At 36.7% G+C, this 18,253-nt stretch overlaps 1 protein-coding gene across 5 annotated transcripts in view; it reads left to right on the top strand.

The window, feature by feature from the left end:
• PIK3C2A (phosphatidylinositol-4-phosphate 3-kinase catalytic subunit type 2 alpha) overlaps positions 1-18,253 on the top strand; it is a 110,521-nt gene that overhangs the window by 61,667 nt on the left and 30,601 nt on the right. For all 5 annotated transcript variants that reach the window (XR_009520394.1, XM_060018561.1, XM_060018562.1 and 2 more), the window contains exons 9-19: positions 1,824-1,967; positions 3,788-3,836; positions 3,917-4,127; positions 6,344-6,466; positions 7,556-7,723; positions 13,421-13,532; positions 13,908-14,053; positions 15,638-15,826; positions 16,344-16,437; positions 17,100-17,194; positions 17,552-17,732. Coding sequence is in view for 4 of the 5 variants with exons in the window: in XM_060018561.1 (XP_059874544.1) it covers positions 1,824-1,967; positions 3,788-3,836; positions 3,917-4,127; positions 6,344-6,466; positions 7,556-7,723; positions 13,421-13,532; positions 13,908-14,053; positions 15,638-15,826; positions 16,344-16,437; positions 17,100-17,194; positions 17,552-17,732 (1,512 nt within the window). In the remaining variant the exon portion in view is untranslated. The remainder of the gene's footprint in view (positions 1-1,823; positions 1,968-3,787; positions 3,837-3,916; positions 4,128-6,343; positions 6,467-7,555; positions 7,724-13,420; positions 13,533-13,907; positions 14,054-15,637; positions 15,827-16,343; positions 16,438-17,099; positions 17,195-17,551; positions 17,733-18,253) is intronic.

Genomic DNA, 18,253 nt, shown 5'->3' with positions numbered 1-18,253 from the left:
TCAGGCAACAGAAACTATAGTGTAGTTTTTTGAACAGGGAAATTTAAAGAATTGTTAATTAGTAAAAGGTAATTAATTACTATAAGGGGTAAAAGAGGACTGAAGCAGGAGTTGGCACATTATGGCTCACATGACAAATCTGGCCCGTTTTTGTAAATAAAGTTTTATTGGAACACAGCCTTATTCATTTATGTTATCTGTGTCTGTTTTCATGCAGAGTTGAATTGTGACACACTATTTGACCCACAGAGCCTAAAACATTTGCTGTCAGGCCTTAAAAAAGTGCCAGCCTTGCTCTGAGGGGTCCAGAAGTAACAGGTGCAAAGAAGCGCAATTATCAATTCTACGTTGAGGAGTAATGTGGATAATGAAGGAACTTTGAGGACTTAAGATAGAGCCTCTCCATCAGCCCCAGGCTGAAATTTGGCCTCTTTGAAGAGGGTATGGCTATCACAGGAGCACACAGGTTGCCTATGGCAAAGAAATTTGGTAGAGCTGTCAGATTGGAGGAGCATGGCTTGAGGGTACAGCTGGAGCGGGTAGTTGAGGACCACTGGGCTTCCATACTGAATTTAAAAATAGAGGACTGGAACCCTGATGAGAAGTACCTTCCTGCTGTTATTGCCTTTGAGTGTCCTTTCAGTGCCCTCTATTGACAAAACCTAACATTGTGCTAGCTGGCAAAGGAGAAATGTTTGTAAGGTCAAGTTCTTGTATCACAGAGTAGAGCAAAGAAGGGTGGATTTGGAACTGATAGACAATAAATTGATAACTGGCATATAAAAAATGATGGAGAATAGTATAGGAGAATGGCATGAGCCTCAAAACTGGAAAGGTTTTTGCATGAAGGTGGAAGAGCAAAAATAAGAAATACAAGTCAAGTAAGCAAAAATTGGGACCTTCGGGATCTGAGGACTGCAAGGTAATTGGGTATTTGAGAAAATGAGGTGGTTTCATTTACACGTGAAGATGAAGAGAACATTTGGTTTATGGTAGCCAAGCCTCAAAGGTGGAAAATTTTAAATGTTTAAGGGATGGTACAGTACTGAGTTTCAGCCCATTCTAACAGTACTTGGCATTTAAGTTTGGTGTAAATATTTGATGAATTAATCCATTATATAAGAATGTTTTTGTTTCTTAATGAGATATGTACTTTAAAACGATGATGGGGGAGTGGAGAAGGATTTTTGAATCATCCTCATCAGGAAAATTATTTTATAATATATTTGTACATGTATACTTACATGGTGAAATGATCTGTGGTTGAATAGTAAGGAGGGATTGTCCTCACAGAAGTTTTTTCATCAGACAAGACTTAGAAAGTGTTGGTTGTATAGATGCAAATGATGCTGAAAAGTTGACTCACTTTTAGTAACTGTTGCCCAGTGTTATTAATTTGTGACCAGTCTCTGAACAACCTGGTTTTTGATACCAGATTTTTGCAGGAGAGCGAGAAGTGTTGATGTTTTTAATGTGGAAATTATTCACAAAATGAAAATTAAAAAGAACTCTAGCTTTTTAAAGTGATTTCATAATTTGTTAGTGATTTATTGCTTTTGCTTCTGATTCTAATAAGAAATTAAAGGCATTTGCATATGAATAATTGTACAGGCAGAGTGAAAATTAACCAGGCCTGCTTTTTTCCTATTTCAAAGTAACTTATGTAATTGAAAAGCTATCTTGTTTCTTTTCTTTTTCATCACAAAAGAGTAAAGGATATCTGTTCTTAGGCACATCTGAAATGTCTGGTTTTTTACTTCATCTCTGAAATAGATCCTTTAAATTTCATATGCTTATGTTTATTTTACTTTTTATTTTTAAAGAACCAACATAGAGTGGTAGATCAAGTAATTAAAGCTGTAAGAAAAATCTGCAGTGCTTTAGATGGTGTGGAGACTCCTGCCATTACAGAATCAGTAAAGAAGCTAAAGAGAGCAGTTAATCTTCCAAGGAGTAAAAGTGCTGAAGTGAGTATTTTTTAGTAATTAGCATTTTATCACGCGCAAATATGTACTTAAGTGAGCATCTATCACTTAAACTGGGAGATTCTTGCTACTGCTAGACAAAGTGTTAACCTTTTTTTTTTGTTTAGTTTTAAAATAAATTTTATTTATTTATGTATATATGTATGTATGTATTGGCTGCGTCGGGTCTTCCTTGCTTCGTGCGGGCTTTCTCTAGTTGCGGCGAGTGGGGGCTACTCTTCGTTGTGGTGCGCAGGCTTCTCATTGCGGTGGTTTCTCTTGTTACAGAGCATGGGCCCTAGGCGCACAGGCTTCAGTAGTAGTGGCTCGTGGGCTCTAGAGTGCAGGCTCAGTAGTTGTGGCACACGAGCTTAGTTGCTCTGCGGCATGTGGGATCTAACCGGACCAGGGCTTGAACTCATGTCTCCTGCATTGGCAGGCAGATTCTTAACCACTGTGCCATCAGGGAAGCCCAAGTGTTACCGTTTTAACTTTGGCTTTTACTTTTGAGCTGATTTGGTCACTTACTTGGTAAGGTGGAGAATTCCTAAGAGGAGATGGACTGCCTTGAAGAACTTTGTGAGAGTTGACACTGAATAGGTGGATGCCCAACTGAACTTTTTGTGTGTAGAGAGTAACTCTGGCAAAAATGAGTTGGTTTGGGGTTTTAAGGTAATACTACGCTTGAAGGACCTGGATAGTAATAGCTAACATTTCCCTCCCTCTGGATGGAAGTGTTCATGATTGTCAACGGGGAAGTTCTACTTTGGACTATACCTCCTTCCTATTGGAAAGACCCAGGAGCCTCAGTAATAGTGACTTAAATTGCCTCAGAGGCAACCAGGTTAGGAGCCCTCACTTGACATCATACTGTTGCATTTAGTAAAAGTTCTCCCCATGATGTTTCCACCGGGATTTAATTAACTATTTTCAGAGGGATGTTCATAGCTTTGATTGGAAGAATGAGAGAAGGATCACAAGACATGATAAATTTAAAGAAAGGAAAAGTTAATATTGTTGGCATGTTCCTCAACAAATGTTTAGGAGCTAGCTTAATCCATTCATTCTCACAGAGAGCCTATTCTTATGGTATATAGAAATTTGGATCTCTCGTGTTTTGTTTGTTTGTTTTTTCCTTTCTTATTATGTGCTTGTTTTTATAAATTAAAAAATATGTCTGAAATCACTTGGAGGTGATAAACTGCCATGGTCCTAATGTTGTCTGAGGCTTCTACTCATTATATTCATTTGCTGGATAAAGGAGCAGAGAGTAGGAGAGCTCAATTCGAATAATTATAAGAGCTTTTTTTGAGACACTAAAGGGTAATAAGTAGAGTCTAGTTTCTTTAAGGATGTGCTTATCATGCTAATAGTAGAGCAAGTAATGGAAATGCATTTTCTTCATATTAAAAGTCATCTCTGGGCTTCCTAGTGGCGCAGTGGTTGAGAGTCCACCTGCCGATGCAGGGGACACGGGTTCGTGCCCTGGTCCAGGAAGATCCCACATGCCACGGAGCAGCCGGGCCCATGAGCCGTGGCCGCTGAGCCTGTGCGTCTGGAGCCTGTGCTCCGCAACGGGAGAGGCTGCAGCAGTGAGAGGCCCGCGTACCGCAAAGAAAAAAAAATCATCTCTTTATTTGATTTGGGATATTCATTTTCTTTTTGCAGTCTTTTTTTATTGTTTTATTCTGCGGACACTTGGGAAGTTTCTCCTATGAAGGATTTCTTTGATATAGAATTTAATGAATGTATTGAGATAAAAGGTAAACATTTTATATTACCTCATGGGTGATTTTCTCACTAATTTGTATGTATGTAAGCAGGTGACTTCACTGTCTGGAGGAGGAGACACTAGCAAGAGTTCAACTAGAGGTATGTATTGAAGTTCCTTAAATTTTAGGACTAATTGTTGCTTTTTCAGAGAATTATATTAACAATTTCTTTAAACCTAGGCTCACTGAATCCTGAAAATCCTGTTCAAGTAAGCATGGACCAGTTAACTGCAGCAATTTATGATCTTCTCAGACTCCATGCAAATTCTGGTAGGGGTTCTGTAGACTGTGCCCACAGTAACAGGAACATCAAGGAAGCATGGACCACAATGGAACAGCTCCAGTTTACAATTTTTGCTGCACATGGAATTTCGAGTAACTGGGTATCAAAGTAAGTAACTATTTAAAAGGAGATATGTATAGCTTCACCTAGAAGCTAATCTAATCTTGAAAAATGTCAGCATCCACTGTTACCTTGGCATTTAAATGGATGATACGTGATCCACCAGATACCTTTGTGGTTTTCCTAAAAATTACAGAGATGTTTGATGCTGTTCCAATAAAATATATCACCCCCACTACGTACAGAAAAGGCAGGAAAATATGTTTAAACTTACAAGGGCAAATGCTAGTTAATAAATTAGTCAATTTATGACTGCTGTTTCTGCCTTTCCTTTAGAACCAGGGTAATGGGACTATAGCACATTTTTGTCCCTCTTTAGTAGTTTACAATTTACTCTTTGCTAGACTTTGAAGTATGCAAGAGCATATTTCTTCTATTGAATTTTTAATATGGGTTTTTCCTTTTTGATTTTTTTGTCAGTGCCAAAAAGTTTGCCACCTTCAACTTATTTGGAAAAGACTAGTATAAACTGAAAAGCCCAAATTGAATTTTTTTTTCTTTTTTGCGGTACGCGGGCTTCTCACTGTTGTGGCCACTCCTGTTGCAGAGCACAGGCTCCGGACGTGCAGGCCCAGCAGCCATGGCTCACGGGCCCAGCCGCTCCACGGCATGTGGGATCCTCCTGGACTGGGGCACGAACCCGTGTCCCCTGCATCGGCAGGTGGACTCTCAACCACTGTGCCACCAGGGAAGCCCCCAAATTGAATATTTTTAATGAAATTGTTTTATAATAGCTATATATATATATAATAGCTATAAAATAAAGCCTAGTTATAGATACCAAACATAAATTCTGCTTTAGAACATAAACTGAGCATTAGGTAATATATAATATAATGACTTGAAAGTGTATATTAATTCATTCAGTAAATATTTACTGAGCACCATCTGTGGGCAGTATTCTTAGTACTAGGGATTCAGCAGTAAACAAGGCAGCAAAAAATCTTTGCCCTCTTGGAACTTGCATTTAAATGGGTACTATTGGTGTCTAAAGGTATTTCATTCTTTTAAATAGTTACAGAGATAATACCCTCCACATCCTCCATACAAAACCATGTATACACACAATTAAATTTAGCGACACTAATGAGGAGAACAAATACTCAGTAGAAAACAACACAGTGATAATTAAGATGGAAAGAAAGTTAATACAATGCTGATTTTTTTTTTTGGCCACTCTGCACAGCTTGCGGGATCTCAGTTCCCTGACCAGGGATTGAACCTGGGCCACAGTAATGAAAGCTTGGAATCCTAACCACTAGCCCACCAGGGAACTCCCAATACAATGCTGATTTAAAAAGAGGTTGACGGAATTCCCTGGTGGTTCCAGTGGTTAGGATTCCGTGCTTGCACTGCCCAGGGCATGGGTTCAATTCCTTGTTGGGGAACTAAGATGATGCAAGCCGAGCAGCGTGGCCAAAAAAAAAAAAAAAGGAGAAGGTTGAGAAAAGCAATTAAATAGTTAGCTATGTGAACCAGTGAGATTAGATTTGAAATATATTTAGAATGATTAACAGATTGTATGAACAAAATGGTTAATGGGTAAGCCTAGCAGTAGGTTAGAGTACTAGTAGAATACAGTTTTATTGAACCTAAAACTCCTGCTCTACAAGATTGCCTGACTGTATTACCCGGCTTTGTACTTGTAGCAGTTAGGGGCTAAATCATTGCTGTCCAGTGAAAGAATGCAATAGCATCTGTCCCCTTGGATGGAAGCCTCCTAATAGAGTAGGAAGACTGGCTCAGTGCAAGTCAGGCCCATGCACCATTAATATGCTAAACCGACTCTATTTCAGTGGCTTAGCAAAGGAAAATAGCACCTAGGGGAGATAAATGTTTGTACTATTACTTCCTAGAATTTACCTAGAAATGAAGAATTATTCAGTGTCATTTAACTAAAATCTAAAGCTAGTAACTAACTGAGCACAAAATTGAGATAAATTCTCCAGCTGGTATCAATACGGCTCCTTTAGACTGGCACCTAGTGATATATGTTCCCTTCGGAACTATGCCTTTGCTATGCCTCTATTTTTGTAGGATTTGCAATAGTTAAATTTTAGATGTTTTTCCATAAATTCAAGTGAATGGTAACCAAATTATTTCAGATAATAGTCACTTTTAGGTAAGAATGGCTAATGATACATATTTGATTAGTTAACTAATTTGTATTATCAAATAAAAATTAAATTAATCTCTTTTCTCAGTTATGAAAAATACTTCTTGATATGTTCCCTGACTTACAATGGAAAGGATCTTTTTAAACCTATTCAATCAAAGAAGGTTGGCACTTATAAGAATTTCTTCTATCTTATTAAATGGGATGAACTGTAAGTGAAGTTTCTGGCTTTTTATTCTTTCAGTATGCCGTGTTCTTTACTTTTATTCATTTATGCATACAGCTTTCAGTTTTAATTACAAGTTCCATTAAAATTCATTAAATTCTTACTGATATCTTAAAGTCTCTTCTAGATAAAATTCTATCGAATGGACTGAAATTTTCATTTAAAACTCTGAAATATTCTTTTAAATCTTCATATTGTTAAATTGCAGAAGGTGCCATCAATTCTTACTGGGCTTTGTCAAGTTAAAGTTACGTATAATTCTACAAAGATGGTTTTTTATAACATTGCTTTAGCTCAGTATTTATTCTGTAACACTGTGTATAGGAAGCCTAGTTCTTGGTTAACAGATTTTTAAAATTATCTTAAATCCATGTACAAGATGATATTTTGCACTGTTAATATTTTTAAAATATTGTCTTCAAACTAAGGGAATGCTTTCATTATTTAGACAAGGAGGCAATTGCAGAACTTTTTACTTTTTTTCTGCATTTATTTAATGGTTTCCTATTTTTCTTTTATTTTTTTAATTATAAAAACAGCACATGTCTGTGAAAGCAATCAAATAATACAAAAATGCATGTGGGGTGGAAAGTGTCACTTTATTTTTCACTCTTAACCATCTCATCGCTCCTCAGAGTGACCACTGTTGGCCTTATGTGTCCTTTCAGATTTAAAAAAAACAAAAACAAAACACTGGTAAACATATATGTCTGTCTGTGTATGTATGTGCACACGTAAATCTCGAATCAGAAATACTCAAACATTCATCTAGCTTTTCCTAAAGGAAATAAAAATGATTATTATTTTGCCTAGAAATTGACATTGCCAGTCTTAAGTAAAGGTATTAACAAATTTTTGAAGAGAGAAATGTTATGTGTTTGAAATTATAATGAAATTTATTTAAGATTTTTATAGTATTTGTTAGCGAAGCTTACTGCTTAAGTAAAGGTTACTCAGGATTAAAGATTATTTGATGAGTCAAATAAAATACCTAAGATTGTCAGTCTCGTTAAAGCATTAAACTTCATATTCAGTCTAATTTGTTTTTTCTATTAATACATTTTCCCCCCATAGAATCATTTTTCCCATCCAGATATCACAATTGCCATTAGAATCACTACTTCACCTTACTCTTTTTGGAATTTTAAATCAGAGCAGTGGAAGTTCCCCTGATTCTAATAAGCAGAGAAAGGGGCCAGAAGCTTTGGGCAAAGTTTCTTTACCTCTTTTTGACTTTAAACGGTAAGTGTTACTGAGTTGTAATGGTGAGTTACTGTGGACACACCTGCAGCATGAGAATTGGGTAGAGAGTGGAGTGGGGAACAGTGACGTACGTGATGAGATAATGAGTTGCCTCATTTTTTCTGATGTGATTAAAGGAGGTCATTTCAGAGACACAGAGGAAACCAAAGTTGTACTGCTATAGTTTGAACATATCTATATGGGTATTCAAAGGATTGTTTGCCACTCACTATTCCAGAAGAAAAGCAGCAGCCAATTCATTCTTTAATTGTAATTTATGGAAAGCATTATGTTATGACATAATACTCGTGTTCTTACAAGTTCCTTTGATATATTTAAAAAAAACCCACAATGCGAATTCCCTCTTCGCATCTCTTCCCCATCCTTCTCCAGTTTAAGAGAGTCTACAACTGCATATTATTCCCTTTACCTAACTGATCTACCCTTACTGCTATGGACCCCTGGCCTTTAATCTTCAAAAGTCCCACATGTATGCAAAATTAATTGATCCTTAGGGTTAAAGGAATTCCTTTTGAACTTTGTGTCTACTAATAGCCATTGGGATAATGTAGCTGGCCTTTCAGCTATTTTGATTATGTTTTAAGTAATAATATGTTCCATGAGACCATCAAGTGTTTTCCTAAATGAAAAAAAAATTTAATTGAATAAGTTTGGAATGTTTGATATAGCACGTGATAACACTTTGGAGCATGATAAAGGACATTAGCATATTAAAGAATCTCTAAAGTTCTGCAGTCAAGAAGCCTACTGTGTTTAATAATAATATTACTGTAATTATAAATGCATAGCATTTACTGTATGCTGGGTATTAGTCTGAGTGCTGTATACATAGCCTTATATACCCCACAACAACCCTATGAAGGTAGGTATTATTATTATCCCTTTTTACAGAGGGGAGAATCAAAGTGCCTTGCCCTTGGGCGCTTAGCTAGTAAGTGGCAGAAGTGGGATTTGAATATAGGCAGTTTGGCCCCAGGGTTTGTGTTCTTAACATTATCCTATATTACCATTCTCAGACTTATTTGATACCATAGTACTTTTTTTGTTCTAGAATACATCTTTTAAAACATTGTGTCCCATGGGACAGTTTTGGGGAAATGACTTAATAACTGATCTATTTAACCTACAATAAAACAATTAAAAAATAAGAGTTAAAAAATTCTGCTAATCTAGTTCTACTTCCTTTTTCCTCTTAAATGACAAACACAGTTTGAATTTCCAGTAATCATTTTAAAAATCATGTGGTGTTTGAAACACTGACTTCATAAGTTTTGTTTTTGAAATATTCTTTTCTTATGTACTTAAATATAGCATTTATTCACACATTTTTCTTATAGTCACTTCCCCTATATGTGAGGAGGCAGTTTAAGATTTTTTTATTCTATAACTTCTTTTGGGCTCAAATTTTATTTGACACCTGACATAATTCTGAACTGCCAAAGACTAGATAAAAGCAGTTGAAGAAATTGCTATTAGGACTTCCCTGGTGGCACAGTGGTTAAGAATCCACTTGCCAATGCAGGGGGACCTGGGTTCGAGCCCTGGTCCAGGAAGATCCCACATGCCACAGAGCAGCTAAGCCCATGCGTCACAACTACTGAGCCTGTGCTCTAGAGCCCGCGAGCCACAACTACTGAGCCCACATGCCACAACTACTGAAGCCCGTGCGCCTAGAGCCCGTGTTTCGCAACAAGAGAAGCCACTGCAATGAGAAGTCCACGCACCGCAACGAAGAGTAGCCCCTGCTCGCCGCAACTAGAGAAAGCCCGCACACTGCAACCAAGACCCAACACAGCCAAAAAATTAAAAAATTTAAAAAAAAGAAATTGCTATTAATGATGTATATTTAGAACCGTTTGCTAAATATAATCCATGACTACTCTAAAACAGAATATTGGCCCCATAAAGGAGGAGAATTGTGTTCTCAGTTGTCTTTCCCCCCCACCCCTATAAATTTATTTATTTATTTATGGCTGCATTGTGTCTTCGTTGCTGTGCGTGGGCTTTCTCTAGTTGCAATGAGCAGGAGCTGTTCTTCGTTACGGTGCACGGGTTTCTCAACACGGTGGCTTCTCTTGTTGCGGAGTATGGGCTCTAGGATTGCGGGCTTCAGTAGTTGTGGGACTCGGGCTCAGTATTTGTGGGTTGCGGGCTCTAGAGCACAGGCTCAGAAGTTGTGGCACACGGGCTTAGTTGCTCCGTGGCATGTGGGATCTTCCCAGACCAGGGGTCAAACCTGTGTCCCCTGCATTGGCAGGCGGATTCTTAACCAGGGCTCCACCAGGGAAGTCCTCAATTGTCTTTGATAAATTAGTGTCAGGGAATAGTTATGTGAGAAAATTAAATGTAATTATATCATTATCATTAATTTTTATAAATGAGTCAGTTTTGAAAACCTTCGTGCTCTTGAAAGCACCAGGAGTCTTTACTTCATTTGAGAAGTACTATCATTTTTTGCAACTTTTTTTTGACTATTAATAAATGTTTTTTATTGGATGAATGACATTCTTTCAAAATTCAAAAGAGTAAGGGGAAGGGCAGTTGACTTTGTTTTTTTTTATGCGGTATGCTGCCCTCCCACTGCCACGGCCCCTCCCGCCGCTGAGCACAGGCTCTGGATGCGCAGGCCCAGCGGCCACGGCCCACGAGCCCAGCTGCTCCGCGGCATGCGGGATTCTCCCAGACCGGGACAAGAACCCACGCCCCCCGTATCGGCAGGCGGAATCCCAACCACTGCGCCACCAGGGAAGCCCCGACTTTTGTTAGACAATTAAATAGTTGCATCCAGCACTCTACTGTTTAAAACAGTGAGCTGATGCCGTTAATCTTGAGACTTTGGCAAGTAGTGTAGTCAATCTAGGTAATGTTAGGATTTAACATTCAAAAAATGCTCAGAAATTAAGAGGGGAGATGATTTTATATTAATACATATAGAGAAAGTGTTAATGATTTAGTCTGTTAACGTACTGTAGTACAGTGATCAGAAGTCCTGGTCTTGAAATTCTTTTAAAATTAATTTATGTTTAAGGTATAACTTGCATACAGCCTGATGAAGTTACTATCATGAAAGCCAAATGATTTACAGGCATTTCAGTCAACCTCAATGATAAATGAGTTCTTAACTCATTTTTAAATAAACTGAATCAAGCATTTAAGCTGCTGTTCCTTTATAGTTGTGTCTCAGGATTACCAAATAGTTGACGTGAGAAAGTTTTTTACAGAAAAATTCCAGCTAATAGATGCAGAAGGAATGACAGAATATTACAGTTTTGCAGCCCCTACTGAAATAGTAGATTTAGGCCAGGAAATCTCAGTCTTGGCACTGTTGACATTTTGGGCCAGGTAATTCTTTGCTGTGGGAGACTGTCCTGTACACTGTGGGATGTTTGGTGGCATCCTTGGCTTCTGCCCACTAAATGCCAGTAGTACCCCCTAGTTGCCAACAAAAAAGTCTCCAGACATTGCCAAATATCCACTGTGGTCAAAAGCATTCTTGGTTGACATTGATTTAAGCAGTGATTTATTAATGCTTGTTTAAAACCATTGTGATTAAGTTTTCTGGAACTTTATAATGGATGATTTAGACTGATAGCACTTGAACAAACCGATTATCTTCACATCACAGAAGGAGAGATATACCAATGTGTGCTTCTTTATTTGATGCATCAGGAACTAGTGGTATACAATACCACCTACAAAGTATTAAGTATTCTTGCCACATAACTAACCCTGAATCAGATCAAACCTTTAGATCTATTACAGAAAATATAGGAGATAAAGGGACATGCTAAATGATACCAGAGGAATGCAATCAGTAAAATCCAGGATGTAGAAAATTCTCAGAACGGAAGACCTGGATTCTTCAACAAATAACGGGGGATAAAAAAGAAGAATGTATGGATTAAAACAAGAGTTGGCAAACTTTGTTAAGAGGACCAGATAGAAGTAGTTGAGGCTTTGTAGGTCATGTAGTCTCTGTCACAAATGTAAAAGCAAAGGCAAAAGCAGTGATAGATAGGCAATATGTAAATGAATGAGTGTGGCTTTATTTTAGTAAAAGTTTATTTACAAAACAAGGTGACAGTCTGGAGTTTGTTGACCCTTGATTTGAAAGATACTTTAAAAGACATATCAACCAATTCACATGTTGGATCTTGCTTGTATCCTTATTCAAACAAACCAACTGTTAAAAATTTTTTTTTTAGAGACAATCAGAGAAATTTGAGTGCTGACTAGATAGCTAATAACTTTGAGTAATTATTTTTAATTATTCTGTTGTAATTATGTTTAAATATTTATTTGGCTGCGCCAGGTCTTAGTTGCGGCACACGGTATCTTTTAGTTGCGGCATGCAGGATCTTTAGTTGCAGCATGAGAACTCTTAGTTGCGGCACGTGGGATCTAGTTCCCTGACCAGGGATTAAACCCGGGCCCCCAGCATTGGGAGTGCGGAGTCTTAGCCACTGGGCCACCAGGGAAGTTTCTGTTGCAATTATGTTTAAATTAAAGTGTTTATCATTTAGAGATACATAAAAGTATTTGCAGATAAAATAATATCAGAATTTGCCTTCAAATAATCTAGTTGAGGGTGAGGGTGGTTCTAAAGTAGACAGAATGTATGTGTCAAAGATTTTTTTTTTTTTTGGCCGCCTCGCGCAGCTTGCAGGATCTCAGTTCTCCGAGATTGAACCCAGGCCCCCTGCAGCGCGGAGTCCTAACCACTGGATTGCCAGGGAATTCCTGTGCCAAAGATTCAAAGGCTGTTAACCTGCTAGAGAAAACATTAAGACTGGAGTCTAGTTTTGGAAAGGATATTTGCTGTTTGAATAAAATGAGCAAAGTGTGATGAAGTTTATAGTTTCCTGCTTTTATGTCTCATGTTATTTTTCAGAAATTTCTTCAGTGTAAAGATATATCAGTATCTTTATTGGTAAATGTTTTTAATTTCAGTAGACAATAAATTGGTAGTCTAGGGCAAGGGTCAGCATACTCCGGACCACTGCCTGTTTTTTGTAAATACAGTTTTGTTAGAACACAGCACACATTTTTTGAAATGTATTGTTCATGGCTGCTTTGGCACTATACTAGCAGAGTTGAGTCTCTGACAGAGATTGTATAGCCCAGAAAGCCACAAATATTTGCTGTCTGGCCCTTTACAGAAAAATTTGCTGACCCCTGGTCACAAACAGATGAAACTTCTCATCTCAAATGATTAGTGCTTTGGCACAAAGCAGATACTGGTTTTCTTGGCATGCGTTTTTGTTGTTATGGTAAAAGTCAAGGAGCAGTTATGAAATCCAAACCACCATCTTGAGATGTGTTCCTCTGTAGATGATCTTCAAAGACTATCCTTCACCTTCCTATTTATAGAAGTTGTTTTGGGGACAGGTGACTCTGAGACTTTACCCATCTTGTCTTCTATCCTGAGCCCCGATTCTCCCAAGATAATGTTGCTTCATCTTCCCTCCTTTTGTTCTAACTCCCATACTTCAGTACCTAAATACTGAAGTGAAAGTACACTATGGAGAGTGACTCCTTCTGATATGTTCTTTTTATATAGAGGATGCTTAATAAATATTTGATTATTAACATTTCAAATTCATTACCGTGTGTTGTGAGTTTTGAAGTAATTTTTAAGATGAAATCCACAGTATTCTTCTGTTTACATTCATGAAGGTTTTTAACATGTGGAACTAAACTTCTGTATCTTTGGACTTCATCACATACAAATCTTGTTCCTGGAACAGTCCCCAAAAAAGGATATGTGATGGAAAGAATAGTGTTACAGGTAATGATACTTCCTGACACGTGGAAAGGTTCAAATTTGAATTCTTTATGAAAAGTATATGTGTACCATGATCTGGGTTGTTACTAAAGAAGCCTAATTGATCTTGTTTCGATCTTAGGATCTATATTTAATTTAAATGTCAATAAACCACTTCCTATTTCTGAGAAACAGTAAAAGATGCACTTACACCAATCCCAAGTAGTACACGTGCTATTGTAAATTACCAGTAATGGTAATCACTTTTAATAAAAGGACAGAAGCATTAATTTAATATTTGGTATTATCACCCTGTTGGCTAAGAAAAATCAAAAACAAGTTAATGTAGCAAATATGTGGACTTTTCAGCTATAATTTAATCTTCTGTTAATTTTTAAGGTTGATTTTCCTTCTCCTACATTTGATATCATTTATACCACTCCTCAAGTTGACAGAAGCATTATACAGCAACACAACTTAGAAACATTGGAGAATGATGTAAAAGGGAAACTTCTTGATATTCTTCACAGAGACTCATCACTTGGGTACATTCCTTTGATTCTGTTTTGCCTGGGTATCTCTTACAATGTAAAGTTCAAGTTAATGGTTTATTAAATGCCCTGATTTAGTTCATGATTTAGCAATGTTCCTGATATGGAAAGTTTTTTTTTTCTTTTTTTAATTGTATAAAAAGACTATATGACTACATAAAATTTAGAAATTTGTACAGGTCAATTTTTTTACATAATCAAAAGGCAAACGATAGATTGGGAACTATAATCTGTATCCTTAATATATGAAGGACCTTTTCATATAAGTAGAAAAACGGATAACACAGTGGTAGACAAGAATATGAATAGGTAATTCTTTGGAAAAGAAATACAGTACCTTTTAAACATCTGAAAAAATATGTTCAACCTCTCAATAATCAAGAAATTATAAGTTAATACAAGATACCATTTCACACATCAGATTGTTGAAAATTAAAATGTCTCATTATATAAGGTATTGATGGGATACAGAAAATGGGAATTATACTGTTGGCAGGACTCTAAAAGCTTTTGGAGAGCAATTTGGCAAAATCTATAAAGGTCGCAGTGTCCATAGTCTGACCTAACAATTCCACTTCCAGTTAGTTATAGTGTATTTTAGAGAAAACCCTTTTATATTTGCTTGTGGAGACAAGAATATTCATTGCAGTGTTTATTTGGGTTATTATAAAACTGATAGGGAATGTTCATTAACGGGTTAAATTACGGTACATTTATCCAACAGTACTATGTAACTATTAAGAATGAAGTTATAGCTATATGTACTAATATGTAAGATGTTAAATGAAGAAAATAAGTAGCAGGATAGTGTGTATAGTGTGTTACCATTAACATATAGGAAAAAAAGAGAATCTACATACACCTTTGTGTATGCTTCTATATGAATAGACTACCTCTGGAAGAATATACGAGGTTAGGCAGTTGCCACTGGGAGGGGAATTGGAAGGAGAAACTTAATTGTGTACCTTTTTGCAATACTTGATTTTTTTTTTCAGTATTCCATGTGAAATACATTTCAATTCAATGCATGGATTATATACACAAGGGTAGATAGATGAGTAGTGAAATATTTCATTCACATAAACATCTGTCATTAACAGTAGATTAGAATTTCCAAGACAAGTTCTTTTTATTTTGAATATTCCTCAAATGAGCTATATAGTCATCTTCTAAAATTTTGTAATAGCATTTGTTTTTGGCATGACATTTGATTTTACTTTTATAAAATGATGAAATCCTTGCTGTCTCTTAGGGTAGGTTCTGCGTAGCCAACTCTGATTTCCAGTGCCTGGCATCTGGTTAGAGCTCAATAAATTTTATTGTGCTGAATTATCCTTCTTTTTCTTAACTAAGACTCTTTTATCAAGGCAGAATGATTTCTTTCCATCCCCCAAATTAGGGTAAATTAGTGGTGTTTGCTGTACATTGCGTTTTTCTATTCCAAATTAGTATTAATGATTCTACCAAGAAGTGGCTGTCCTAAAAGGAATAAATTTCTTCTTTGTATTTTTAATCATTGAGATTATAACTGTCATTATGATACCACTAAGAAGTGATGTAATTCTGTTACATATTCAGACTTTCTAAAGAAGATAAAGCCTTTCTGTGGGAGAAACGTTATTATTGCCTCAAACACCCAAATTGTCTTCCTAAAGTACTAGCAAGTGCCCCAAACTGGAAATGGGTTAATCTTGCCAAAACTTACTCATTGCTTCGGCAGTGGCCTCCATTGCACCCACTGACTGCGTTGGAGCTTCTTGATTCAAAGTAAGTTAACTGTGGCTGAATTTATTTGCTCTGTTTTATTGTTTTTCCAGTAAGATATTATGTTGCAGGATTAGTTCCCTTTGTTATAGCATGAAAGCAATTCGATTCAGTATAAATGTGTAAATGCATATTTCTATAAACACATCTTTTTTTTTTTGTTTGTTTTTGGTTTTGTTTTTTTTTTTTATATAAACACATCTTTTGTGTTGAGGTTATTAAAAAGGGATATCATATCATTTAAAACTAATCTAGAGAGGTTGTAAATTCTGAATACTTTGTTATATTTTTATGATGTAGGTCAGAATTAATTTTCATAAGGTTTCTAAACAGTCACGAAATTGGATTTGTGTATAGGACAATAAGATTTTCTTCCTAGAAAAAGAGAAGAAACACATTGCTTTTGAATAGCTATTTGAGTATTCTTTGTCAGGAATAGATTGAGATTGTGTTTTCAGGAAAAACAGCTTCATTAGAAAGAAATCGCTGTCAAATCTTGATTTTTGTGGTATGCTTCTAGATTTGCTGATCAGGAAGTGAGGTCCCTAGCTGTGACCTGGATTGAGGCTATTAGTGATGATGAGCTAACAGATCTTCTTCCACAGTTTGTGCAGGTGAGTTTTTTACGAGGTTACCTACCCTCCTTACCCTCTCCCCAGTTTGTATGAGTAGGGACTTTGCTAAGGGATCCCCTTTCTGTTTTTTTTTTTTTTTTTTTTTTAACATCTTTATTGGGGTATAATTACTTTACAATGGTGTGTTAGTTTCTGCTTTATAACAAAGTGAATCAGTTATACATATACATATGTTCCCATATCTCTTCCCTCTTGCGTCTCCCTCCCTCCCACCCTCCCTACCCCTTTCTGTTTTGATTAAAAGTACTTTTGTTGTGTGGGAATGTTGAGGTGTATTGCATTTGGATTTAGTGTGAATTTTTTTTTCCACTATTATCAGCTGCCCTGCTTAAATACTAACTATATATATATATACCTGGATTTTTAATTCTCGGGTTTTAATTCTCAGAACAAACCAGACTTGAACTTTTCTTTGATTTCTTTTCTTTAATTGGCCTTTTAAACATAGCTAATGAATGTTATTCCCAGGTCTGTACTTTTCTGCCTGATTTCATTAATTTCACCTAAGTTAATTCATCTGTTTCATTTTTATCAGTATCACCTTTCATCCTTGATTTATATAGTTTATCTTTTGATAATTTTATCCTAACAACGTAGTATGGGTTTGACCACTAGTGATTCTTATTTTTCTTTGCATGTAGGCTTTGAAATATGAAATTTACTTGAACAGTTCATTAGTGCGCTTCCTTCTGTCCAGGGCATTGGGAAATATACAGATAGCACACAATTTATATTGGTAAGATTTAAATTTTCTTAAGTACTTTATTTCTGTCTCTGTTATTTACAGAGATGACACTCAAAGTCTAAACTGTATGCTCGGGCTATTTACTGTTGATACCAGCTGTTTCATTGAAGTCATTATTATAAAGAAGCTAAATTTCTATGTCTTTAGAAATAAAGCCAGAAAATAACAAAACCCTCTATTGCAAAATTATTTGGCATGTTAGAGCTCTATAATAATGACTGAGGTTTTACTTGCTTATATAGCTTAAAATTAATTCCTGGATACCAAAAATTAAACTTGTTAAATTGATTTTGAGAGACATTAATCTGTTTCTCAGAAGTGGCTGACATCAATATTTTGCTGTATTAGGCTCCTCAAGGATGCCCTGCATGATGCACAGTTTGGTGCCCGATATGAACATGTTTTGGGTGCTCTCCTCTCAGTAGGAGGAAAAGGACTCAGAGAAGAACTTCTGAAGCAGGCAAAACTTGTACAGCTTTTAGGAGGAGTGGCAGAAAAAGTAAGGCAGGCTAGTGGATCAGCCAGACAGGTATGTACCCATAGAGGGAACATAAATATTTTGATGTTAAAGGATCTTTACAGTGCTGACAAGTTGTTATTCTTTTTTTTTTTTTTAATATTTGTTTATTTATTTGGTTGGTTGGTTGTGCCGGGTCTTAGTTGTGGTTTGTGGGCTCCGTAGTTGTGGCACGTGGGCTCCTTAGTTATGGCAAGCTGGCTTCTTAGTTGCAGCTCACCAGCTCTTTAGTTGCGGCGCACAGGCTCCTTAGTTGCAGTATGCGAACTTTTAGTTGCGGCATGGGTGTGGGATCTAGTTCCCTGAGCAGGGATCGAACCCAGGCCCCCTGCATTGGGAGCCTGGAGTCTTAACCACTGTGCGCCACCAGGGAAGTCCCGGTTGTTATTCTTTTTCAATAGACATCCAATAGAACTCTAACACGCTTATGCTGTTTTGGGCAGATTGAATTCAAAAGTTGCTTAAAACATGTCGGAAAAGATTTTATATCCTAACTCAGTTCCCTTTCATTTCCGTGCTTATTAATTCCTTTC

This window comes from Delphinus delphis, chromosome 8 (genome assembly GCF_949987515.2).
Source record: "Delphinus delphis chromosome 8, mDelDel1.2, whole genome shotgun sequence".
NCBI lineage: Eukaryota > Metazoa > Chordata > Mammalia > Artiodactyla > Delphinidae > Delphinus > Delphinus delphis.
This window is presented reverse-complemented; position numbering and strand designations above follow the sequence as displayed.